This window comes from Musa acuminata, chromosome BXJ2-5, assembly GCF_036884655.1.
Source record: "Musa acuminata AAA Group cultivar baxijiao chromosome BXJ2-5, Cavendish_Baxijiao_AAA, whole genome shotgun sequence".
NCBI lineage: Eukaryota > Viridiplantae > Streptophyta > Magnoliopsida > Zingiberales > Musaceae > Musa > Musa acuminata.
In genome coordinates this window covers 7,050,070-7,075,486 of record NC_088342.1, presented here as the reverse complement: position 1 = coordinate 7,075,486, position 25,417 = coordinate 7,050,070, and the positions used below count along the sequence as shown (strand labels likewise).

Here is a 25,417-nt window from a genome sequence, read left to right as displayed (position 1 = left end):
CTGCTCATCTCCTCTTAAGCTAACTCTAATTTATATTAGAAGGGTGTGGTGACTATAAAAAGAGACAAAAAAAATGTAGCAATAAGGTAGAAAAAAAAAGGGAAGAAAATAATAACAACACAGAGAGATCGTTTTCGATCATATAACCGTGCTTTCATCTCATGTTAGATCGGATCTATAATAGATTCTTACTGTGATTACTTGAGAAGAAGTATGGAGGACTTAGATATTGTGCACAATGACGTGATCATTGTATTCCAGTTATTCTCTTGTGATTATTGCTAGAATTTTAGACAAGAGATTGAGATTTGTATATTTATTATTATTGTAGTAGATTATCTCTAGTTTATCCCGTGATTTTTATCATTTACATTGAACAAATTTTTTATGTATATCTTGATGTTTTATTTAATTATGGTTTCATTTAATTTCACTGTATGTTATGACCTGTATTTGTTTATATACAAAAGTTATTTCTCTTTATATCCCATCAAACAAATACATCCATTCAACAAGGTTCCAGTCGACCAGCAATCCGCCGAACGAAGACCGAAGACTTCCGTGGTGGCGATCGTCGATCAACACTTTCGTGGAAGGACCAAATCACATGACACCTCCCTGGCATTTGTCTCCACGATCGGAAGACAAAGGGATAACTTCCTCTGATGGTGGGACATTGACTCGGGAAGTCTCTTCCGGACTGGGGCTAACCGGTGATCCAATCGTAGCCTTGGATTGACAAGCGAAAGCTCTGATCCAAACCGAGGAAGATGAGGTATACGAGTTTGCTGGGGAAGTCATCGATCATGATAAAGACGACCATCGTTCGCCTGTTCTAACCTTGTCCTTACGAAAAGATTTGTCATGCGAGATTGACCAACACCTCAGCTACATCAACTATGTCAATTATAAGGACCGCTACGGAGACACTGCTTCCTCATTTTGAGATTGACCACCTAATTTAATCTCCTTGAGACGGAAATCGTTGTTCTCCTTTACCCTTCGAGAAGCTGCGAAAGAAACATGAGAATGTATAAAGTTGACGTGAGGAATGCATATTTTTGGGGCCTCTTTTTGGTCATTCGCGACAACCTTCCTTTTGTTACTTTAACGTCAAGATTCGAACACCAGCTCATCGGTAAGCTTACCTTTTATCGTCACGTGTCGGGGGTCGTACCCCTCGGTGACAGCTAGGACTACGGAATCATTTACATCGGATCTGGTCACCGGCTGTGGTCTTACCTCCACCACCAAGATATGGACGCAACAGATCCAACAACCAATTCGAACGAACCGAACCAAAAAGTAAAACGTATAGAAAACCGCGATTCTTCTTTTATTTTTTTGTTAATTGTATTTTTAGTTCGAAGCTAAAAATAAATAGAGATAAAAAGAGGTCCGCAAGAATCAGATCGATTTGGTTTGTCTGCGTCTCCGCGTCGTCGTCTCAGCAGTAACTCCCCCGTCTGCCCACCACCTTCTTGTGGTTAGTCCGAAGAGAAAAAGAGTGGCGAAAACGAGTTTCGTAGCTGCTATTATTTTACCTCGTCGTCCCGTTTCGTGAAAGCTTCGTGGATCGATGTGATAAGGTGCTTGCGGAGGGAGGAGGGTTCAGCTTTCTGCGGATCCGCTGCTGCTGCTGCAACCGGAGGTCGTCACATTTCTTTCTGATACCACATAGGAGATCGGTAAGAGGATGGTCGATGAATTACCTTGCTTTCTTTTGGTTCTGTTGCCATTTCTTGGATTTCCTGTGCATATTTGACTCTAGCATCTTCTGAGTAGTACCAGTTCTTGGTCTCGTGACGTCGGTAAGGGTTTTGCGAATTTGCAACTGATAGATAAGGGGACGATTTGGGTTTCTAATGAATCTATGTGTTCTATTCCCTTCTTTCTTTCTTTATTTTAGCTCGGCTGGTTGGAATATCTGGTTTTCCTTCTTCCTTTTCTCCCTAGTTTTCGTTTGATTGTAATTTCTTGGTCTGACTTCAGTTGAACAGATCTTGTTATTAGTTGGTTGTTCAGTCTAATTTGGGTTATTCTGCAAAGAAAAATCAAATGTCTCGTGGAAATTCAGACCCAAATTTATCTCCATTCCATCTGACGCTTGTGATGGATCAAACATTGACGAAAATTGTGCGATTGATGGCCATGATCACCATCATGGAAGAGTGCATTTGCTGATCTTGTTCTAGGCTGATTAATGCAGTCTTCGTCCAATTGCAAGACCCTATTCTGTTACAATGCCATACTTTGCAGTGTATATAACTTCATCTAGAAGAAATATTTGATAGCCATAGTATTGTCGCCTATGGAGCATGAGAGAAGGTTTATATATATTTTCTGATCCGAATTCCACTTAACACGTTGAAGAAATGATGTCAAAGTAGTTGGGAAAACATAAGTTTTAGGCAAAAAGGAGGAGCTGGCATGAATTTTGAACATTGCTGCATCACAGATAAATAACCATAAGTCGGTCGTGATATACAGAAACTCAAAAAAGTTACTAGGTGGCGTTCAAACTTCTGGAAGAAAAAGAACAAATGGGATGTTTGTTGGGTTTCATTTTTTGAATTGCTTTATACTGTTGCACTTCAAGCTAGAGGGTGAGATACAACTTCTGCACCTTTCTTACAGAACCTGAGGGACTCAATGCTTTTATTCCTTTAAGAACTAGATTTCTTCCATAAATTTCACATTTGATGACAATAATAGTTGAAGTTTAGACATACTTGTGAGAAATGATATTGGCTGACTATTATATGCCATAGAAAAGCAGAAAATAAGTAATTATTTTGTTTCTGATTGTGTAGAGATCTCACATAAATTCAGATAGTTAATTTGATTTTTGTTTGACTCTTTTCATTGATTTGTTGGGCACATAAAAGATTGGAAGACTGGACTTTTATCTTTATGTTTGTCTACTCTTTAATTTACATCTCATAGTTTCTCTGATGTATGCCATCCCGCAGCTGAAAATCAGAACTTAACTGCTCTCCAAGTGCAAAAAAGCACACAGAAATGGCTGGTCATTGACATAATAAATTGAAAACTTAAATCTCAAACTGAAAATCGACCTAACTTGCTTCTGGGAGATTATCCTGATAGCGTCTGTGTCTGCTGAATAGCACTTGATACCAAATAACACCAGGCGAATACATATACAAATAAACTTGGGAATCTATTTCATGTACCCAGGGGGCATCCTGGCTTTTTCTTATTTGAATTCCATTCATTGGCCAAACAAATTCATATCAGGCAAGAGATCCCATAGAACAGCCTTTTCTTTTTAGATATTTCTAGTAGGTGATTTTGTATATTATTTGTGACAGGGATTTTGGTTTCGTTAAATTACAATAGGTGTATCCCAAGTCTAGATAATTAAAATAAACCACCAAAGGCAGTCGAGTAATGGTTAGTTCTTTTAGGATTTTCTTCTTTCACTTGAATTGAAGTGTGAGTCTAGTCTGACCTCATGTTAGCTGCATCAGTCTTTCTGAAAATAAGTAAACACAATATGCATCAAATTGATTTCTGGTATCAATTGTTGACATGGGTGAAACTATACAGACTTAAGGGACTAGCTCTTCAGATCCCCTTTTCTCTCCATGGAAACAAACAGTGCAGTGCTGCCCCCTATCTTGTTTTCCAACAAGCCCGCATTCTTTCCTCATGTATGCTGCTATTCTGGGGAGATAAATTTCTATACTTCTGATCCCAGTGAGAAAGAAAAACTGCAGGATATTTCTGAAAATATTTGCAGATGCTCCATATAAGATGACCTTCTTATGGGTGAATGATCTATGGCATTCTTAGATAGACCAGTCATGATAGTTTGCTCTCCCACGTTTCTTGTTCAAGGCCTTTTTAATTTTCAGCTTTACTCATCATCTCTTGATACCTCTCATAACAATTATTTTTGTTTTTATTTCCTTTATAGTTGTATTTATCAGTCTTGATTACTTATGTTTCGGAACATAAGTAAACAAGACCGACAAATACAAGTAGTTGGGACTTACAGTTTTGTTGCTGTTGTTGTTGTTTACTTGTGTTTCGGAAAAGATAGCAAATACTGTCATCAGCACAACATAAACAAATTGCATGGATTCAGGCATATTTTACAATTTAACAATTTGTTTTCTCCAATTTTCTTTCATAAGGCCAAAATGCCAGATATCCAGTTAGGAGCTCACACATTGAGATCCCATGGAACCAAAGTCGCAAGATTTCACATGCATGACTGGATCATACTTATACTCCTTGCTATAGTCGATGGATGCTTAAATATTATAGAACCATTTCATCGGTTTGTGGGAAGAGACATGATGACAGATCTGAGGTATCCATTGAAAAGCAACACAGTGCCATTTTGGGCTGTTCCGGTACATTCTTCTTCTCTTAAGTGGTAAAGAGTTTTTCTTTATAGTTAATATTTGCACTGGTGCATTGTAGAACAATAACAATTTCCTGGCAGTTACTGGCGATTGTGTTACCTATTGTTATTATTGTTGGAATATACTTCAGAACGAGGAACGTGTATGATTTGCACAATGCCATACTAGGTACATTTCTTTTCCAGTGCTATAGAACTGGTCAGTTTCGTTTACTTTCTTTTATTTTGCAATTGACCAGCAAATGTATGTGCAGGTTTGCTCTTTTCAGTGCTTCTAACTGGAGTCATAACTGATGCAATAAAAGATGCTGTTGGCCGACCACGGCCAGATTTCTTCTGGCGCTGTTTTCCTGATGGAAAAGCTGTGGGTCCTGAACTTTTATTTTAATCTTGTCCATCCTCTAAAGTTGTCTTTTACATGTTACCAGCAAGCATGTTGTTTCATGTGGCTTTTGCGTAAGAAAATCTTAATATGCAGGTCTATGACAACATGACAACAAGTGTTATATGTCATGGGGAAAAAAGTGTTATTAAAGAAGGGCACAAGAGTTTTCCAAGTGGGCATTCATCATGTAAGCATCAAACTAATCACCTACTTGTAACTGATGGTTTTAAATTTCAGATTTTGTCAGTTTTTTGTTATGAGATGACTTTGAGGCTCTATTGGGTGTTATCGATATCTTATAATACCATATCTGGAAGAACTGCTGTGGGCTACTAAGTTTCACTTCGTGTGTTGATTATGGTTATCCGTCCCAATATGTCATTGTCTTCTGAGCTATGGAGATTTTGTTCCTCCTAAAGCATCACAGTGAATCACTGCGTTTGATCCTCTAGACTAGTCATAGAACTCTGTTTTTCCTCTCTACTTTTGCTCCTGTAGGTTCCAACTCAGTGTTCTTGCCACTTTCCAATGATTTTCGTAATTACACTTGTATGACCCTCCCCAGGCAATGGAAGTCTTGTGCACTGAGCCACCTTACTTTTTAACACAGGAGAAATTTGGACTGAGGATTTGTACTATCCATGTGCAGGGTCTTTTGCAGGCCTAGGTTTCCTAGCATGGTATCTAGCAGGCAAAATCCAGGCTTTTGACCGTAGGGGCCATGTTGGAAAACTATGCATTGTACTTCTTCCCCTACTTTGTGCATCCCTTGTGGCAGTTTCTCGAGTTGATGACTACTGGCATCATTGGCAAGATGTCTTTGCGGGAGGATTACTAGGTATGTTTTAAAATCAAATTGATCATTTTCAAGCTTAATGTTTGTGTCTCTTTACTATGTATCTTTATAACCAAGTTTTTGATATATGCAGGATTTGTAGTCGCTTCATTTTGCTATCTGCAATTCTTTCCACCTCCTTATGATCTAGATGGTATGTATCATTCCCTACTTAGTCAGGTGTTTGTCTCGGTACTTTGGTTTTCTGTGTTTTAGTCTCATGGGAGACAAAAATATGTTTTGTGGATTTTCATGTATTGCAAGATGAGTTTCTCGCCTCATGCAGACATTTACCTTCACATGTTTAATTAAACATATATTTCGTTTGGTAAATTCAATTGATTTTTAAAGGAGAATGCCTAGAGTTGCATAATCGATGTCATAATTGGCTCTTCACATTGATTGCCCAATTTGATTTCCTTGCCACATCGCTAATCAATGATTGTCATGATATCTTAGCGTGGATCGAGTTTACAAGTGTTATAAAAAAGGGAATGAAGGAAAAACGTTTTAGAATTCAGAACAAGTTAAATTGTGCTTGATTTGGGAGGATTCAATGGGCAATTACTAGATTGTACAACTTATTTCTGGCACTCATAACTTTTGAATCTTGGGACTGGAGTTGCTACCATTCGCTGTTGGGGACATGTTAAAATTGGTTGGTTATAAAACAGGAGCGTACACCCCGACCATTTGCTCTCTTTATTTCTTTCTCTATGTTTCTGTTAACGGGCATGACTAGTACCACGGTTATAACAATAAAATGTATATGGAGACAAAAATTTTGTAAATTCTCATGGGGAAAGTCACATATCTTGATCAATAATGTACAGAGCAACACATTCGGTCGAGATGCTTGTGCTGTGAATTCACTGCATGATATAATTCTAATTCATGTCAAGTCTCATCCTTGTGATTCTCCCAGGTTGGTGGCCTCATGCACATCTGCATGCAATGGCTGATACCAGAAACGACGAGCAGTTGCAGTCGAATGCAAATTCTCTTCAGTCAAGGCCATCGATGATTGTAACTGCTTATGTTGCATCGGAAGGTCAGGATGGCATCCACATGAGAGACACGAGTCCAATTCTAGATTCAATGGAAGGTGGTAGAGTACTTTGATTCGTCAAATTCTGATGCAATGTGGATTTGGAACATGATACATCAACTCTTCTTACTGTTCTCCCTCATCGCTAACTGGTTGGTTCTGTTATGTTGTATATGCGATTTGTTCTTTTGCCTTTTTCTTAGTGGTGTATGGTCTCCACTTGGAATTCAAATATTCTACTATCATTTTCACGGTGTATGCATCGAATGTTGACGTATTGGGAATATTTGTATTTTAACATGTTTTATTCTTTGCATTAGATATCTTTCCAACAGGTCAAAATAAGGGGTGGGACTAACAAATTTCAAGAATCGGGGTCCTTATTGATTCTTGATCCATCTCAAGAAGACCTCAATGGCCTTCTAATGAGAGGTTGAGGGGATAATTATTACCTTGTCATTTTGTTCCTTGTACTACATTTTGGAATCACAAATGCCTTCGTATCTGAAAACTCTCTCATCCATCCTACATGTCTCCTCTTCTTCTTTGCTGTTGTTGAAATTTCACCAAGTCCTTAATATTATGATCTTCATAGTGTGGGTTGGCAATTTGATAACATCAACTTGAGATTTTTGTCGGTCTACAGTTTTCAATACGTATAAACATATACTTGTAGACGTATCATGTTATCAGTACTTTTGCGTTCTTGAATGATCAACATCTATAGTCGGAAACTTTTTAAATGACCCCATTTTTTTTTAATGTATTTTCCCCTTAATTCTTGATATTGTGTATGTAACAACTTTCATTGATTAGCTTGTTTCGCAAGAATGAACACATTGGTACATTGAAAAGGGAAGTCTAAACTATGCGAGAAATGAAATTGTTCGAAGCGGCAGAAGGAAAGAGGCGTTGTGTGCGCTTTCTGAGTGGGCTACAATTTGACGGAAGAAGACTTGATTACGATTTAGAGAGAATTTTTAATGATTATTTATATATATTTTATGTATGGTGAGATATCCTAAGCTGACTAGGAATGCGTGGAATTGGAGTCGAGTGGCCGACTCGGTCGACTCAATTTGTTACTTCAAGATATGAAGGAAGTTCTCAAGTACGCATCACCTACCACGTACAGGTTTTGCATCAAACTGATACACTCACCAATGCATGGGATCCTGCCCCTCTTATTTAGTGCAAGCGCGTGCATGCAGATGAGAGAGAGGGAGAGAGAGTGTGTCTGTGTGTGTGTGTGTGTGTTGAGAAGGACTAATAAAGGCCAGGGTGAATGCGACCACAAAAGGAAACCGAAAAGGATGTGAGAGAGGGGGCGGAGAAGCTCGGTTATCGTGCTGCCAATCCCTCGCCGAACCCCACCTCTGTCTCTGTGTGTGTGTGTATATTGGGAGTACTCTGGTCCCTTCCTCGCTGTTGGTCCCATCCCCCTCTTCCCTCCTCCCCACCTTTGCCGGCCCTTTGTCTCCCCTCCAACCTAACCCAGCCAAACCTCCTCCATTCTCATCCTCTTGCACGTGCCCTCTCTCTCAATCATTCACTCCCTACGCACTCCCTCGCTCCCTCACCCTCCCCCCCCCCACTCCTCCGCACCCATATATACCTCTTCCCCCCACCCTATTCTCATCCTCTTCTTCTCCTATATCCAGTAGGCATGTTCTCCAACGGCGGCAGCTCCTTGCCTTCCAAGACTAGTGACCAGGAAGAAGACCACTCCATTCTGCTGCTCTCTCTTTGGCCCCCTGGAAGCCACGCCACCCCTTCGCCTTGCTCCTCTCCAGCTTCCTCTTCTTCTACTTACGCACCGCCCATCGCTCCTAATTGGTTCCACAAACAGCACCACTACTTCTCTCACTCTTCGAACCAGGTGGAGGATGACTCCGCGGTGACGATCGCGCTCTCCATCGGCCCGCCGCCCGGTGCTACTAGTGCTTGTGCAAGCACAATCGCCATGCCCACTACCGTCACGGGCTTGAACCCCGTGCCTAGTCAGTACTGGATCCCCTCTGCCGCCGAAATCCTCATCGGCAACACCCAGTTCTCCTGCACCGTGTGCAACAAAACCTTCAACCGCTTCAACAACATGCAGGTCGACGTTGATCGTTGCTAATTCCTGCTTCATACACGCTGTGATCTCACTAGATATGTGTTGTCTCTCTCTGATCCTAACTTCGCGTCGTGGCTTCCGAGCAGATGCATATGTGGGGACACGGCTCGCAGTACCGGAGGGGATCCGAGTCGCTGCGTGGTGCCACGAGGCAGATGCCGTCACCCTCGTTGCTGAAGCTGCCTTGCTACTGCTGCGCCGAAGGGTGCAAGAACAACATCGATCACCCCAGGTCACGGCCGCTCAAGGACTTCCGGACGCTGCAGACGCATTACAAGCGCAAGCATGGAGCGCGGTCCTTCGCGTGCCGGCGGTGCGGCAAGGCGTTCGCGGTGCGCGGCGACTGGCGTACCCATGAGAAGAACTGCGGGAAGCTGTGGTTCTGCATCTGCGGCTCCGACTTCAAGCACAAGCGATCGCTCAAGGACCACGTGAGGTCCTTCGGCAGCGGCCATGCACCTCACATCGTAGAGACGATGAGCGTCGACGAAGAGGAAGAGGAGGAGGAGGAAGAGGGTGACGATGGTGATGAGGAGGGAAACGGAGACAACGGCGGCGCGCTTTAGCTTCTTATCTAGTGGCATAACAACCTTATAACAGACATCATTAGTTTAAGATATGGGAGAGAGAGAGAGAGAGAGGGTGAGAAGGAGAGGAGGGAGGGAAGTTGCATGGTAGGTTCTTCAAATTGGATCGTTCTATCAGTTCCTTTACTTTTTTGTTTTTCCTTTAGGTTACTGTTGCCGACTGTCATCGTGTCTTGTGCATGTGAGAGAGAGAGAGTAAGAGGGAGAGAGAATGGATCTCTTTTATCTGTAAGAGTCTGTGTTTTTTCTCTTTCATTCAAGTCTTCTTCCATGCCTAGTCAGTCTTAATCTCAATGCAGTTGCCGCAGTACGTACCTACAGAAGTCATTGAAGAACAGTAACTTAGATCCTCCATGTTAACCAGACTCTTAATATGCCAGCTTTAGCTCGCAGTCCTCGCTTGGCGAATCAGAGAAGGCATAGATAGACAGGGAAGGAGAGAGGGAGAGGGAGAGAGACAGCAGAGATAGCCGGAAACGGGCATTGGCTTCTTTTCTTTTAGTCTGCACGTATAAAGCAACTCTTCCACTAATAAATGTGGACATGACACGGGAGAGAGGTGCGCGATATCAGACATCTGATGGATTGGTAGTAGCTGCTGCGATGGAGAGGGAAGAGTCTGAAACGAGTCTGTACTCATGTCTGTTAGCTGCAGCCACTGAGTTATTGATATGTTAACACGTACAACTCATTGTCTCTCTCCCGACGTGCATTGGCATTCACTCTCTGGTTTTCTTTCTCTCCCGATGGCGCTTCCACGATTATTACTGTTCCCACAGAAGCTTTATGCAGAAGTGTCAGCACGGTACGTGGACCGCAGAGACAGAGAGAGAAGAGAGAGAGAGAGAGAGAGAGACTGCTGCCATTTTTTGAGTCCTCTGAGGGTTGCTCCAAAGCACTGTGCCTTCTTTCCCTTCCCAGCCAGTAACCAACACATGCTACAGAGAAAGCCAGCAGAAACGCCTCGATGCCATTGCATGCCTGGTTGCATCAGCTGGCACGGAAAGAGAAACCCAGATCACTACGCGCCGAGCTGCCATGGGTTGCACTGTGCGATGGTAGTCCACCAAGTGCTGCGACGTCATGACATTCACATAAACCAACGCAGGGTTGCACTTCCTCCCGGACTATATGTATACATGCATCCGGGATGGCATGGCATGGCACGTTGGGTACACCTCCGACGGCACGTACATAATACAGGCAATTCCAATCGTCGCAACATTGAATCTCTGATGTCCTCATCAGCTTCACGTATGTTCAGTAGTTCACATGACTTCCTTCAAGGATGACGCCTTAGAATCAACCAGACGGATTCTCATCTCTAAGCTTACCCTGAACTCCATTGATGGTTTTGGAATTTTACTGTCATCGAGATGGTTCAATACACCAGGATTTGAGTTGAGTTGCTGCACTTCAACCACTACAGATAATACGTAACTGTGGCACGTATGATCAAAGACAAGATTTTACTATGAATTTACATTAGTTATAATATTTTGCACGACATAATTAAAGTCCATATCAAAAGATGGGATGAGTTTGCAAATATAAAACTTACAACAATTTGTGCTAACACAATTATGGCCACATCTATCGAGTCTTCCACAAAAAATTAGGGTAGACTTGTTCTCTCTAACGTATAGGATAAGCTTACATTGGGACTCGACGTGTAAATGTAATTTACAAATAAGATATGAGATACTCCCACAAGAGAAGTAACGTACGTAATTATCATGGCATGCATGGCTGCTAATTGTTGCTACCTATGATGGCAACCAGATGGTCTCATGTGGTATAGTAGATAGAGAATGATTTGCAAGGATCCACGCCAATGTTTTTGATCTGCGTTCGAATTCAGATTACATCATATTGTAAGCCGCAGCCTGTTTTATTCAGATTGCTGCTGCAGTTAATCATAAATGCAGCATGCGGTGAGAGATCGTCTTTCTTTTCTGAAACAGGTGAAGGTTCAGAGCTGCCATGTCTATATGTGTTCTGAGTTGGCTTGCAGGAGTTACTTACAGCCCTCAAGTTCAATCGCCGCAACTCATTCTTCATTCGCAACGACTAACGGCATCGTACGTGAACTGCTCTTGTCGTATGGTTTGGGTGCAACGGCAATCTTGCTTGATGAATACACGATATCTTATGACCTCGATAAAGAAGAATAACGGCATGTACGTAGCAGCTTATTTGCATTTCTTTTGGATGGTAAAGACTCAGTCCAGTGGAGGAAAGAGCAACCGAGACTTGAAAGAGAAGGAGAAGAAGGAGAAGGAGAAGGAGGAGGAGGAAAGCGTGCACAGTTCACCTTGGTGAGTGGAATGAGGGGTGGGTCCTACGAGCACGGGGGTTGGCCCGGCGGGAGGACCCGTCGACGTCCGTGCGGACGTGTTCCCCACGCGGGCGGGCCCCACGTGGCAGTGGAGGGGAGGGGGTGGGTTCGCAAAAGGTGCGCGCGCAGATGGGTGTGCCGTGGCCACGCCAGAACACGCCAAAGCTCAAAGCTCCAAAGGCCGCGGCCGAAAGCTACGTATGTAGTACCCAGCTCTGCTACTGCTCCCTGTACAAAGGTCGCCTCCCCTCCCTCTCCTCTCCTCTCCCCCGCACCCACCGCGGCTTTCCCACACCCCCCAACAGTGATCACCACGGTACGCGCTCCCTTTCCCCCGTCGTAATAGATACCGATGTAGACTTTGCATGAGCCTTTCCCGTGGGGCCTCCGACATGCTGTTGCATTGGCTCAGTACCGCAGCAAGACCAACTCTCATGCATGCCTGCATGCATACAATGGACCTTTGCGACTTGAGTTATCTCTGGCTGGAAAAGATCGTTCCGGCTCATTTTTTCTGTCTCCTGCTGTGCTCCTCCCCCTCCTTTTTACGTACCTCCCAGACAAGTTTTGTAAGCGTTCGTCTGCCTTTGTTTTCCTGCTAGCTAATGTGAGCGACGAGGGGTGAAGGAAACTGCGAGGTTAGTGTTCTCTTTAGCGGCGGCAGCCCCAGATGACACTTCGCTTTCCACCGACGACCAACCGCGGATGATTCGGCAATCATCGATCCAGCTCGTTGCTTTTTAGAAGAAAGTTTCATTAGCAGCTTCAACAGTTGATCTTCTTTCCATGGCAGTCAGCTAGCAGAAAGCAAATCATAATAGGTAGCAGTGGAGCTAGCTTTAAATCTCGATATTAGTATCCCGAAGCTGCAAGATCCCTGGCTGCTTATCTGATTATGATGCATATAAATTTGCGAATCATATACGACAACTTTCTCTGCTCATTTCTTGGATTGGTTTCAGATCAAAGCAAGTAGCCCTCGGATACTCGGGCAAAATCGCGTAAATCAAATGTCTTCAGTGACCAAACAGTTGCCGTAATTAGTAGAATCGAAATTTACACTGTAACACGTCTTTTTGATTCTCGATCTATGCATGTCCTTGACTGCGCGCATAGAATCTTCTGGGTTCTATATACCCCACCCAGAAGTTTGATGCCCGACAAATCAACTCGCCGTGACTTGGCTTCTGCTGCCGCGGATGCTACTTTGGAAGAGAGCGTCGATGAAAAATGCAGGAGGAATGTGGCAACGATATCCAGAACGTATGTATGATCTGACACGTTCAGCAGTGCAAAAGAGACAACACAACATCAGTTTTATTTGGTCTTTATATTTGATTATTCCCATATAATAAATAAATTAATTTAGCTCTTATTCATGAATGTAGAAGAACCACATAATCTTCTCTTTGCCATTTCAACTATATCTTAGTTTATACTATATTTTCTGCGTAATATTGTCTCCTTTACGCTATTCGTATACCGTACATTCGGTTTGTTCGCATGTGTAGTAAGAGCATTTGGAAAGCAAGCATAAAATAATATTAGAGTCATGTAGAATCCAATAGCCGGAAGACAATAAGAAAACAACGCCACTGGCTGTATTTAATCTTTTGATTAAGCACTCTGGTAAATTGACTCTCGATATCCAGTATATAGATCGTTTGCATTGGAAAGTGGTAGACATGTATAGTATTTTAACTCATCGAGTTAGCTGTCGGCTGAAGAAGAAGAACCTGAGGAGGCTCACAGACCGACGGTGGCACGCAATTTAGAAGGCTTCACACTGCTGCATGTGTCTCTGACAAAGTGTAAACACAATCATTCAGACAAGAGAGTCTACCTGTAAGCAGCATTGGAAGTAAAGAACAGACGAAGAATCATGACAGCGGCACATAAGAATGCACAAAGCGAACAACCCAAGGGAGGCATTCCCGTTTGAATGGGGCTTTGAACACTTTTGGAAGAGTCAAAGAACACAACTGGCCGAGCAACTTGCAGGAGATGCCATGTTGACTACTGCAGTAGTAAGGCCAAAACTGGTGGAACCATGTGCTATCATGCAATAATTTATTCTTTATTCCTCTTCCTTTCTTTTTTTTGTATTTTAGTCATTGATTGGATGGGTGGAACTCAATGCTATGTTATATTTATATAATGTATGGAAGATGGAATATTCATACAGATCCAAACTTGTAAGTCCAATTTCATATCAGTATGAATGGTTTACCATATTCTGGCTGATCAACAACACTGGGCCATGGACCGTGAAGGGGCCATGGGCTATACATATATATATGCAAATATGTCAATCAGGGAATACCTACATTACTAAGACAATGTCAGATGTGATATAAATATATATATGCAAGGGCAAAGTTCTCAAGCTTTCCTTTGTTTCCTATTCTGATCCAAATGATAGGTTGGACATCGTAGAACCACGTCAAAATCACAGGCATAAATGGTGGGTACGTACCAATTCTTCATGAGGACAATCTCATCCGAGTCCAACAAGCTTCGGGATTCAAAACGAAGATCCATAACCAAAACTCAAGTAGGGTTCCAACATCAGCACCTGACCCGATATATTTATTGGATCAAAAATGAGTAGTAGGGCATGAACTTATTTTATATATATATATATATATATATATATATATATATATATATATATATATATATATATATATATATATATATATATATATATATATATATATATATCATTAGGGAAGTGGGTACATTTCATGTGCATATACCGCTATTTCAATCTATATTGGACCATGCACGTCCGTCATATTAATATAGGTTTAGGTGAGGATAAGAAAGGTTGGTTAACCAGCATATGCGCAAACCAGTCGTTCAAGGCCATGTCATTCTCATCACTATCCTTTCATGCATTTGCATATACCTGAAGTCACCCAAACAGCAGTGTCACATCACACAAATAGCAATCAGAGAAATCCAGTGGTGAACTTTGGGTAGCCAGCAAGCGTGCGGTTCCCTGCAATCTTTCCGGACTGTCCTCATCAAAGACAAATACGTTTGTGACTTGTCGGATCAGATCAGAAACCAGTGGTGGTGAAAAGAAGACGTTCAGCTCGGCAACTCTGATCCTTTGGAACGAGTTTGCTCGACTGGTTCTTCTTCCAACTCCTTTCTATCTGTGGATCCTAAAGGAAAAGAACCACTGTACGTAAAGACTTCTCAAACTCGGTGCTACGTGTCTGGTATTGGCTTATACTCGAGCAACGAAGAGAGAGAGTTTGAGACTCTTCCTCGACCAACTGAGCGTTCTTCTTCGTCATCCATTGCCTGAAGTTGGCTGAGGGTTTGACTCAGTCTGAGCGTAAGCGTTTACCAGTAAGTATCACGTGTTTGACTGGAAAACCAACAACGGCGTACGTGCAACAATACTAATAATAATATAATACAAAAGAAGGCATGAGCACTGAGAAGGAAGAAAATGTTAGGGGAGGCTATGATTGGGTCGTTGACCATTTATTGGTAATACGAAAGCTAAGGCAATGCCGCAACGAAGAAAGTGTTTGAGAATTGATTGATAGTTATAGTTATATTTTAAATAATTTATTCAAATAATTTATAATTTAAAAAGTTATTATTATGGAAATAGTTTCTATATTAATTTAATCATGAGTGATATGATCGAATGAGATAGTTACTATTATGTCCTATAAATAGGATCATGGTTTATGATTTATGAAGTAAAAAATATATACATTTGGGAATGTTTTGTAAGTGTTCTTAGTTTTATTTATTGTTAAATATTATTTTAAATTTTTTTATTAAAAGTATTTTTTTAATTATATTATAATATTATATTTTTATCATTTCCTTACACCTTCGAACAAATGCAATGCATTTTGAAGTATCAAGATGAAAACTATATTTAAATCTTAGGATCTTTGGGACTTAATAGAAAATAGATATGCAGATCCAGATAAAATAGCTAAGTTAAGGGAGACTAAAAAGGACTCAAAGATATTATTTTTTATTCAACAAGCTGTCTATGAGACAAGCTTGATTGATATTTCAAAATGAATTTTACGGCTCATCAAAGGTGATTATGATAAAACTTCAAACCCTTCATTGTAAGTTTAAAATTTTATTCATGAAAAATAATAAACCGATATAAGATTTTCTTTTTCGAGTGATTGAAATTATTACTCAAATAAAATCTTTTGGTGAACATGTTTATGATTATATAATTGTTGCAAAAGTGTTGAGAAGTTTAGCTCCAAAATTTGATTATAGTTTTATTAGAATTAAGAAGTCCAAAGATTTATCTATTTTTATTTAATAAAATAATAAGTTCCTAGCAAGCATATGAAGCAAGATTAAAAGTTACTTGAGAAAAGTAAAAAAAATCATTTCAAGGGAGTCTTCTGCTTCAAAAGAAGAGAAAAAAGTCAACAAAAAGAGGACACGGTCGAGGAGAATTTTATAAGGAAATAAAAGAGAAAAAGGAAGGGAACACTATAATGGGCATGATAAATAAAAGTAATGAATTATGATAAAAAAAAAAGAGAAATTCAATGTCACTATTGTAAAAATTTTGATAATATGAAGGCATATTGCAAGAAAAAAAAGAAAAGCAAGTTACGTGGAGAAAAATAAAGAATGTAATAAATTGTTTATGACTTATTCATAGTTAATGATATCTCAAATACTATTTAATTTTTGGATAATAGATATTCAAATCATATGTTAGACATAAGATTAATATTTAGATATATTGATAAACTCACAAGTTAAAAGTTAAACTTAGAGATAATAAGTAAATCCTCTAAGTGGAAGGGAAAGAGATATTTGAGGTGAAGACAAGTCAAGGAAAGATAAAATACATTGGTGATGTTTTCTTGGCACTTAATATATCACAACTTTTCAAGTGTTAGATAATTAATAAATGACAAATATTTAATTAAATTTGAGGATGATTTATACACTATTAAAGATAAAAAATTATTTGATTATAGTAAATATTTATATGACATAAAACAAGATGTTGTTACTTAATGTTTTAAATATTAAAAAGTATGCTTTTATTATAAATCAAAATAATAAGTGTAATTTGTGATATTTAAAATATGGATGCTTTAACGGGCTTAATGTTGTTAAATAAAAATAATAATTTTTAAATTAATTAAAATTAATATATTTGATATATGTGAATGATGCATTATGACAAGAAACCATTTCTTATTGAAAAAGTACGACGAGTATCTAATTGTCTTAAATTAATTTATGCTAATTTATGTGGATCTATAAATATAAAATTATTTGGTAGAAGTTAATATTTTTTATTATTTATTAATGATTATAGTTGGTATGAGTTAATATATTTTCTAAAACTAAAATATGAAATATTTGATAATTTTAAAAATTTAAATAATTTATAAAATGACAAAGTGGTAGATGCGTAAAGACATTTCGAATAGATAAAGATAGTGAACTTTTATCTAATAAGTTTAATTTTTTAAATAATATTATTGCAGAATTAATAATACCATATACACCATACCAAAATGGTATAATAGAATGTAAGAATCAAATTATTATTGAAATGATAAAAATTTTATTAAAAGAAAAATATCTTTCAAATCAGTTTTCGACAAAAGAATATTTTACTAACAAAAGTTATTATGAATCAAACTCCTCTTGAGACTTGGTATGGTATGAAGTCACTTGTAAGTCATCTAAGAATTTTTTGTTATATTATTTATATTTTGATAAATTCACAAAACCATCGTAAGCTTTGATAAAAATTTTGTTTTGCTTATTTTAGAACCTATAAAATTTGAGAAAATAATTGAAAAAAAGGAATGATGAAATGTAATATAGGAGAAAATCAAGTCAATTCAAAAGAATAAAACTTAAAAAGATAACATATATACCAAAACCAAAGAAAAATTACTAGATTGAAATGTATATTCAAAATAAAATAAAATATAGATGGAAGTATCCAAAATCACAAGGCTCAACTTCTAGCAAAAAGATATTCACAGTAAAAATGTACTTATTTTAATGATACTTTTTTTCCCGGTTGTTATATTCAAAATCGTGAGAACTTTCTTAGATTTAGCTACTCACTTAAGTTGACTTATTTATCAATTGGATGTGAAATTTATATTTTTTAAATGAAGATTTACAAAAATAAATTTTTTTTACTTAACTTGTAGGCTTTTTAGTTAAATGATATGAAGAAAATATGCATAAGCTCAAGAAAACTCTTTTTGGGCTTAAACAAGCTTGAGGGTATGATATAATAAAATTAATTATTATTTTAATCAAAATAAATTTAAGAGGAGTAATAGTGAATCTACTTTTTATCATTATCAAAAGAAGGTAAATATAATATTTTTATGATTTATCTTTATGTTAATATTATTATGTATATTATATATATGAGTTTATCTAACTCTTTTATGATAGAATTTAAAAAATATACAATGAATAAGTTTAAAATATCATATATGAGTCTACTATACTATTTTCTTGGGTTGGATGTGAAACAAGAATCAGATGAAAATTTTATTTCATAAATAAAATTATACAATGGATCAACTCAAAAAGTCTAACATGAATAATTATAAAGCTATAGTAACACTAATAAATTATTAATTGAAACTTAAAGATGATACATATTTGACAAATGTAAGATATTATAAAAGTTTAATTAGAGGTTTGATTTATCTGACTCATACTCGACCAAATATTACCTTATATGTTGGTGCAGTATCTAGGTTTATGCATAGTCTAAGTAAATATCATATTGAAGTTGTTAAAAAGTTTTGTGTTATATTTTTAGAACTATAAATATATTTGATATTATTATAATTTTAAATATAAATTATTTGATATTATTGATAGTGATTGGACAAGAGCTTCTGATGATAGAAAGAGTAGTTCGTATAATATTTTTAACCTTTGATCATGAGCTATATGAGTTTAAAGAAGTAAATAATAATTGCATTATTGACATCGAAAGTAAAATATGCAATCGCAACGTCAGTAGTTTTATCAAGTAATATGACTTAGAAGATTTTTTAGAAATTTATTTCAAGAAGAAAAAGAAACAACTGAAACATTTTATGACAATAAAATCATAATTGCAATGATAAAGAATTTAACATTTCATAGAAGAACGAAGCATATAGATATATATTATCATTTAATCCGGGATCTTATAGCAAGTGGAGTTATATTAATAAGGTATTTATAGCACAAATGAATAAATTATAGATATTCTTATCAAGTCACTCTTGTTTTAGAAGTGCATTTATTTCATGTCTCAAATCTGTCACTATGAATAAAGAATGAGGGTTGAGAATTAATTTATAGATAGTTATCATATATAGTTATCATACTTTAGATAATTCTAACTATGTTCTAAATAGTTTTACCTAAATGACTCATGATCTAAAAAGTTATTATCAAAGGACAGTTCCTATACCTAATTTAATCATCGATGATATGATAACGTGAGATAGTTATCATTAGGTCCTATAAATAGAATCATGATTCATGAAGCAAAGATATATATATTTTTTTAAGTACTCTTAATTTTACCTCTTATTTAATATTATTTATTTTTATTTTTTTAATTAAAAATATATAATATTTTATTATTTCATTACTTCTCAATCGCCAAAAGCAAGCTATTAGCCAGCACGACGATCTCTCGATGACTATACCGTCGGAGAGGCAATCAAAGGCGACGGTCACGGAAGGAGTCATGATGACGGCGATGAGTAATAGGTGGAATGGACGGTCGAATCGGAGATGCCGAAGCCCCTAATCCAAAGAAGGCTTCGTTCGAGCTGCGCTAATGAATAACAAGTGCGTGTGACAAAAAATGAGTGTAAGGAGCATAGGAGGCCGTATATGTTCTAAATTCCATCGCTCATAATAATTTCGCAGTGGTGGGTCCTTCTTCCTCACCGATGAACATGCTTTTTCCAATTTAATACACAAAATAAAAAGGGTGGCCTCCTGCCACGGTCGAGACAAAACAACTGGACCGAGAATCCTGCCTTGTCTGCAAAACCATGGACTGGTGTTTTGCCTGCTGGTCACTGGAAATGGTGCAACTTGCTGCTGATGTCGAAATGGGGCTCGGCCGTCTTGCCAGGCTGAGAAGAGTGACGGAGGAGCACAACACCGGATGGTGGAGGGCGCTGGTTTCAGGTTTGCAGTGTGGTCCTCTGAGGGCGAAGAGGGTCCTTTTCCTTAACTTGCTAATGGCCCAGAAGTTGACACTTGCACAGGGCGTAGAGGACCACCGCAGTCCCAGCCAAACCTGTGATGTCGTTGCTCTGCTCTCGGAGGAGCACGCAACATGTTAATCACCTCAACAGTTTGTTCCCCTCATTACTTGCCCTTGAATCAGCTGCCTTGCCTGAGAAGGAAGACGTCCCCATTAATAACTTCCAACTCCTTTGTACCCTCGTCCCAAACTCCTGCTGACTGCTTCGAATGGATGGTGTCTTATGGCGTATGTGTACAGACTCTCTCCTGAAGACTTTTCCTTTCTATCTTCTTGCTTTGGTCATGAAGACAAAAAAATTGCAAGCATAATTCTGCGTTCGATAAACCCGAAGCGTTCCGAAAGGTCTTCGTTGGGTGGCGTGGCCAGTGATCATTTGGCCTAAATGTTTGGACGACGTTCCACACGAAGGAAAACCCAATTCAAAGTCCATTGCTTCTTCAAAAGGAGAAAGCACCCTTGTCGGCGCAGCCGAAATCGCTTTGTCAGAAGATATTTACGAGGAGAGATCGGAAAAGAAAAAAAATAATAAATATTAAAAAAGTTGGATAATATATATTCGAGTTTAATTTATAATTTTAGATTGGATTGATATTTGATTCAGTATATATTAATCTTTATTAATTTGACTCACTCATTATTAGTAAATTAAAAAAGTTGGATAATATGAGTTGCATGCATGTAATTCTACCACGTATTTTATGGGTGTATTTTTCTCTCTCGAGTTGGGGGCATTCAAGGCGGAGAGCAGTGGCTAATATATGTGCTCTCCACGAGGACCACAAACAATGCCAATGGGGATCAGATAACGACCTGTGTAAGACTTTCGCAGAGTACTCACTGTTCCTCATAAATGGCCTCCCATTCATCGTGCCCATCTCGCATGTACCTTTGCTTTGCTTTGTTTAGCTTTTGCTTTGCTTCTTCTCGCAGTGGTCCAAAAGCGCGTGACTTAACCCTGTGTGAACTTTCTTCTTACATGACAACAAAACAATCGGCACATGTTGCCGGCGAGGAATCCGTCAAACCTTTCCTGCGATATGCTAACAAAGGCATTTGGATATCTCATCAAAGAGTCGAAAAGATTCAGAAGAGACTCGTTTTTATTCCACATGTAATGGAAGGTTTAACGAGGTCAATCTTGACAGGGCAAAGAGATGATAAAAAAGAAAGCTATCATCAAAAGGGGTAGATGGATGATGGAGTTCATCATCAGCAGAATAGCACTTATGTATGACACTGACCTAATCGCAAGAATCTCCTATTAAAAACTATATGATTTCCTGAAACACATGGTGTTGGTGGTGAACTTTTCAGCATAAAATATTCATCAGATAAGGCTAAATGAGCTGAACTAATCACACCTTAACCGAAGTTGACATAGCGTAATTAAATATCTGTAAACTGTGCATTCAAAGACAGACAGAAGATGACATGAATCATTACCACAGTTTCTGCAAATTTTCTTATCAATTCTGGAATTCTTATGACCTCAAATTACTTGTATATGTAACTACAAAAGGGGGGAAAAGCACACATCATAAACCATTCCTTGGGTCCACAGTCTTTTATTGTCACTGGAGGCAGATCTTACTTTTTTTTCTTTCTTATCATGCATCATCTAAGCATATCCATATCCACAAAAAAGTTTCTTAAAGGTCCACACTTCACCAATAAACATAATTTATAATCTGTTGCTGCAAGTATGTAGAGAAATGCTGTCACACCTCACCTTCCACCATCACTGTATCCACATGATTAACATATGCAGCATTACAGGAGATTGTTAATTATTGCAGTCGACTGGTGATGTCCAACTCAACCACAACTTGTGTTACATGCTGATGAGTTGCTGCTTATGGAAATGGAGAAATTTTGATTGCATTTACATGAATAAAATATTATAGATTTCTTCTTCTTCTTCTTCTTCTTCTTCTTCTTCTTCTTCTTCTTCTTCTTCTTCTTCTTCTTCTTCTTCTTTTTCTATTTCCTTTACCACTGAACTCAAGGAATTGACACGCATATATTTTTCGAATTTATCAAGAGATAATACAAGAAAGGAGCTAAATGCATGGAGAGACCCGTTGTCTTGATCATTAATTTATTTAGAATTACACTGAAAAATGGTTTACATCATGCAAATGTAGTTTACATGATTTCATAGGACATGCATTAAATGCAGGCCTTTATGGACATTGGTCACACGAAAAGAGTAATTTGTGTCTATTAGAAAAAGTGATACAGTGTGATTTATATCGAAACAGCGAAACAGATGAGTGATAGTGATTATTAATTTAGAGGGTGAGTTTGACATCGGCGGACTCTAAACATTGGGCAGCATGAGATGCGTGGAAAAACTTGGGTCATGCAGGTGGTGAGGGATTCAAAAACAATGGGCAGCTACAGGGCAGTTTTCTTGGAGTGGCTGTTCTTCCTGTAGACGAACGAGTTGCGCCAGATATGGCAAGCTTCATCAAGTATTGTGGAAGTGGATTGACGTGACTGTGTGCATTGATGATGATGTATGCTCGAGAATTTCAAATGGGATGAATGCTATTGGAGGGGCATCAAAAGCGATACATGTATGCGTAATGCGTTTTTGTTCTTTCTCCATCTCTGTTTCATGCTTGGCTTCCGGTCTCTGTCTCTCTTGCCTGGATTCTGGTGTCCAGGTTCCTCTTGCAGTGAGAGGTAGCGATGGCAAACCCAACACCTCAAACCATGTACACAATGTTGCCAAGTTGGTGTAGAAAGAAACAAAAATAGCAACATAATCCATGGTGTTATTTGGTGTCTCCCAATTCATAGTATTTCCCAACAGTGAAATGTGAGACACAAGCATCAGAGATGAGCAGGCCATTGCTCAGGAGGAGCAGCAGCAGCAGCAGCAGCAGCGAAGCCCCAGGAGGGGGGGATGCACTTACGAGTCATGGTCCACACTCCTCTCCCCTCATCCACTTGCCTCGATGCCATGTCCCACCCCCTTGGCCAACTTGCACCACCATACGCTAATCCACATAGGAGGAGGAAGGCAAAGAGGCACTACTGCCTCCCCCTCTCCCCCCTCCCTTCCTACGAATCTTCTTCTTCTTCTCACCGTCACTTTTGAGTTGACCCACACCCAAACCATGAGATCTATCATATTCCTAACTATCTAATTCTATAATAATAGACGCCCTTCATTTTGCTATATAACAACCCCAACACACATCTCCTATCTGTCTCTTACTCTGCCTCTTCCTCAACCTTCATCCCTACTTCTGCTTAGCCAGTCCGTCTGGAACAACCTATGGACACTAGCAGCTTAGAGGATGCTTGCAGCGAGATCGAGAAGCAGTCTCCTCCGCCGCGGCCGCGGCCACCGCCGCCGGCCCCTCCTAAGGGCTTACGACGACTCGGTAGCGGAGCAAGCGTCGTCCTCGAACCGGAGATCAGCATCGAGGCCGAGTCACGGAAGCTGCCGTCGTCCCAGTACAAAGGCGTCGTGCCGCAGCCTAACGGCCGGTGGGGGGCGCAGATCTACGAGAAGCACCAGCGGGTCTGGCTGGGCACTTTCAACGAGGAGGACGAGGCGGCGCGGGCCTACGACGTGGCTGCGCAGCGCTTCCGCGGGCGCGACGCCGTCACCAACTTCAAGCCGCTCGTCGAGACCCGCGATGAGGACACGGCGGAACTCTCGTTCCTGAATTCGCATTCCAAGGCTGAGATCGTCGACATGCTCCGTAAACATACCTACCTCGACGAGCTGCAGCAAAGCAAACGATCCTCCGGCGCCGACAAGAGGAGGAACCATCCTTCCCGTGGAGGGGTCACGGGGTGGTTTGGTGGCGAGCACAGGGAGCACCTCTTCGACAAGGCCGTGACTCCTAGCGACGTCGGAAAGCTGAACAGGTTGGTGATACCGAAGCAGCACGCCGAGAAGCACTTCCCGCTGAATCAGACCGGCGCTGCCGCCTGCAAAGGGGTGCTGCTGAACTTCGAGGACGCCTGCGGGAAGGTGTGGCGGTTCCGCTACTCCTACTGGAACAGTAGCCAGAGCTACGTGCTAACCAAGGGCTGGAGCCGGTTTGTCAAGGAGAAGGGGCTCAGAGCAGGCGACGTCGTCACCTTCCAGCGCTCGACCGGCCCGGAGAAGCAGCTCTTCATCGGTTGGAAGACGCGAACCGCCGGCGCACACACGGCCGATGGGGTTCAAGCGACGAAACCACCCGTTGAGGTGGTGAGGCTCTTCGGTGTGAACATTGTCAAGATTCCGGCGGCGGTGAGCGGAGATGTCAGCGATAGGAGTGGTGTTGGCTGGGCTGCGAAGAGGACCAGGGACATGGATTTGATATCATCACTCGAGCTGTTCAAGAAGCAATGCAGAGAGGAGGGTTCGTAGCATCGGCTTATTCGATTTAGGCTAATCAGTCACCAGTTAGTCAATCTTTCATGTAAATTCTCTCGTGTATATCATATCAGACTAGTCGTCGAAGAGTTGAATCTTACCGAAAGGATCGGAAACATCCTGCTGCAAGGAAAAACAAATTTTGGTTCCTTGTTCATTCTTCACCTACAGATCTCTTGCATGCTCGTCTATTAGATTGATTCCATCACCAGAATTGCTTCCTAAGTAAAACAAGTTTACATCTTTCGCAATTCATCCATCATTTGTGCCAGCTTAATATCGACCTTCACAAAGAATCCAGTCAAACAGTTGGAATGAGATAGGAAACAGTGAGCGGCCAAATGGAAACAATGAAGCTTAAACTGTTTTAATGGCCTTCAAACATTTTCTCCTGTTGATATCTCACACTTTAGTTCACGGCAAACATATGACGTTCCATGTGGACAGAGAGATGAATAGAGGCAGGAGGACTGAGTCCATGCTGCTATCGCACGGATGGTGTGCGTTGCTGACAGCTTCGGAGGGTCGATGAGTCAAAGTCATCTACGTAGCGCTGCTTCAATCTCCTGCCTAAGTTTGAACCTAAACCTACATTAAGTGCAGCTTTGAAGTCCTTTAAATAGGTATCATGTTGCACATTTCACAAGTACCTACCCCATTATGTGACCTCTCCTGGTGTTTTCATGAGAGAGAGAGAGAGAGAGAGAGAGAGAGAGAGCTTGGCATCGTTGACGAAGGACATCATGCAAGAAAGAAAGGAAAAAATAAAATCAAAGCATTCATAGTATTTCTTATTTATCATTTGGCATATGGAGAGAGGTGTCGTCACATTGATTCCATAGATTATACTCCTGCACAGATTTGTCCGTGGCTATGAACAACTAATGAGACCTCACCGGTTATTCTATACATGTATCAATGGGTTAGTAAAGGAGTCACGATTGACCAAAACTATAGAACCTGAAAAGACTAATAATTTAAAGTAATCACATGTCTTGAATTCTTAATTCCATGCTTAGCCTGTCATAAAGTTAAGAT

At 39.8% G+C, this 25,417-nt stretch overlaps 3 protein-coding genes across 4 annotated transcripts; all 3 read left to right on the top strand.

The window, feature by feature from the left end:
* The first annotated feature begins 1,385 nt into the window (after positions 1–1,385).
* On the top strand, positions 1,386–6,980 carry LOC103984677 (lipid phosphate phosphatase 2). Of its 2 annotated transcripts, XM_009402226.3 has the most exons (9): positions 1,386–1,486; positions 1,590–1,688; positions 4,161–4,382; positions 4,475–4,562; positions 4,648–4,757; positions 4,872–4,965; positions 5,428–5,616; positions 5,708–5,767; positions 6,539–6,980. In XM_009402226.3, the coding sequence occupies exons 3-9, from the start codon at positions 4,167–4,169 to the stop codon at positions 6,733–6,735; spliced, it is 954 nt and encodes a 317-aa protein (XP_009400501.2). In that variant the 5' UTR covers positions 1,386–1,486; positions 1,590–1,688; positions 4,161–4,166; the 3' UTR covers positions 6,736–6,980. The 2 variants fall into 2 exon arrangements, with proteins under 2 accessions (XP_009400501.2, XP_064964477.1); XM_065108405.1 differs by lacking the exon at positions 1,386–1,486 and having other exon boundaries at positions 1,555–1,688.
* Positions 6,981–8,311: 1,331 nt separating this feature from the next.
* On the top strand, positions 8,312–9,461 carry LOC103984813 (zinc finger protein WIP6-like). Its single transcript, XM_009402372.3, has 2 exons — positions 8,312–8,762; positions 8,867–9,461. Exons 1-2 carry the CDS (start codon positions 8,328–8,330, stop codon positions 9,344–9,346), a joined length of 915 nt encoding a protein of 304 aa, XP_009400647.3. The 5' UTR covers positions 8,312–8,327; the 3' UTR covers positions 9,347–9,461.
* A 13,650-nt stretch (positions 9,462–23,111) lies between these two features.
* Positions 23,112–24,543, top strand: LOC103984678 (AP2/ERF and B3 domain-containing transcription repressor RAV2). The gene has a single exon (XM_009402227.3). The coding sequence runs from the start codon at positions 23,282–23,284 to the stop codon at positions 24,371–24,373; it is 1,092 nt and encodes a 363-aa protein (XP_009400502.1). The 5' UTR covers positions 23,112–23,281; the 3' UTR covers positions 24,374–24,543.
* Positions 24,544–25,417: the final 874 nt, after the last annotated feature.

Excerpts from the sequence above, each read along its gene's own strand:
- LOC103984813 (XM_009402372.3), top strand. The coding sequence starts at position 8,328 with ATGTTCTCCAACGGCGGCAGCTCCTTGCCTTCCAAGACTAGTGACCAG. Across the intron at positions 8,763-8,866 it reads ACCGCTTCAACAACATGCAG|ATGCATATGTGGGGACACGG; the intron begins GTCGACGTTGAT and ends GCTTCCGAGCAG.
- LOC103984677 (XM_009402226.3), top strand. The coding sequence starts at position 4,167 with ATGCCAGATATCCAGTTAGGAGCTCACACATTGAGATCCCATGGAACC. Across the intron at positions 4,383-4,474 it reads TGCCATTTTGGGCTGTTCCG|TTACTGGCGATTGTGTTACC; the intron begins GTACATTCTTCT and ends ATTTCCTGGCAG. Across the intron at positions 5,768-6,538 it reads ACCTCCTTATGATCTAGATG|GTTGGTGGCCTCATGCACAT; the intron begins GTATGTATCATT and ends TGATTCTCCCAG.
- LOC103984678 (XM_009402227.3), top strand. The coding sequence starts at position 23,282 with ATGGACACTAGCAGCTTAGAGGATGCTTGCAGCGAGATCGAGAAGCAG.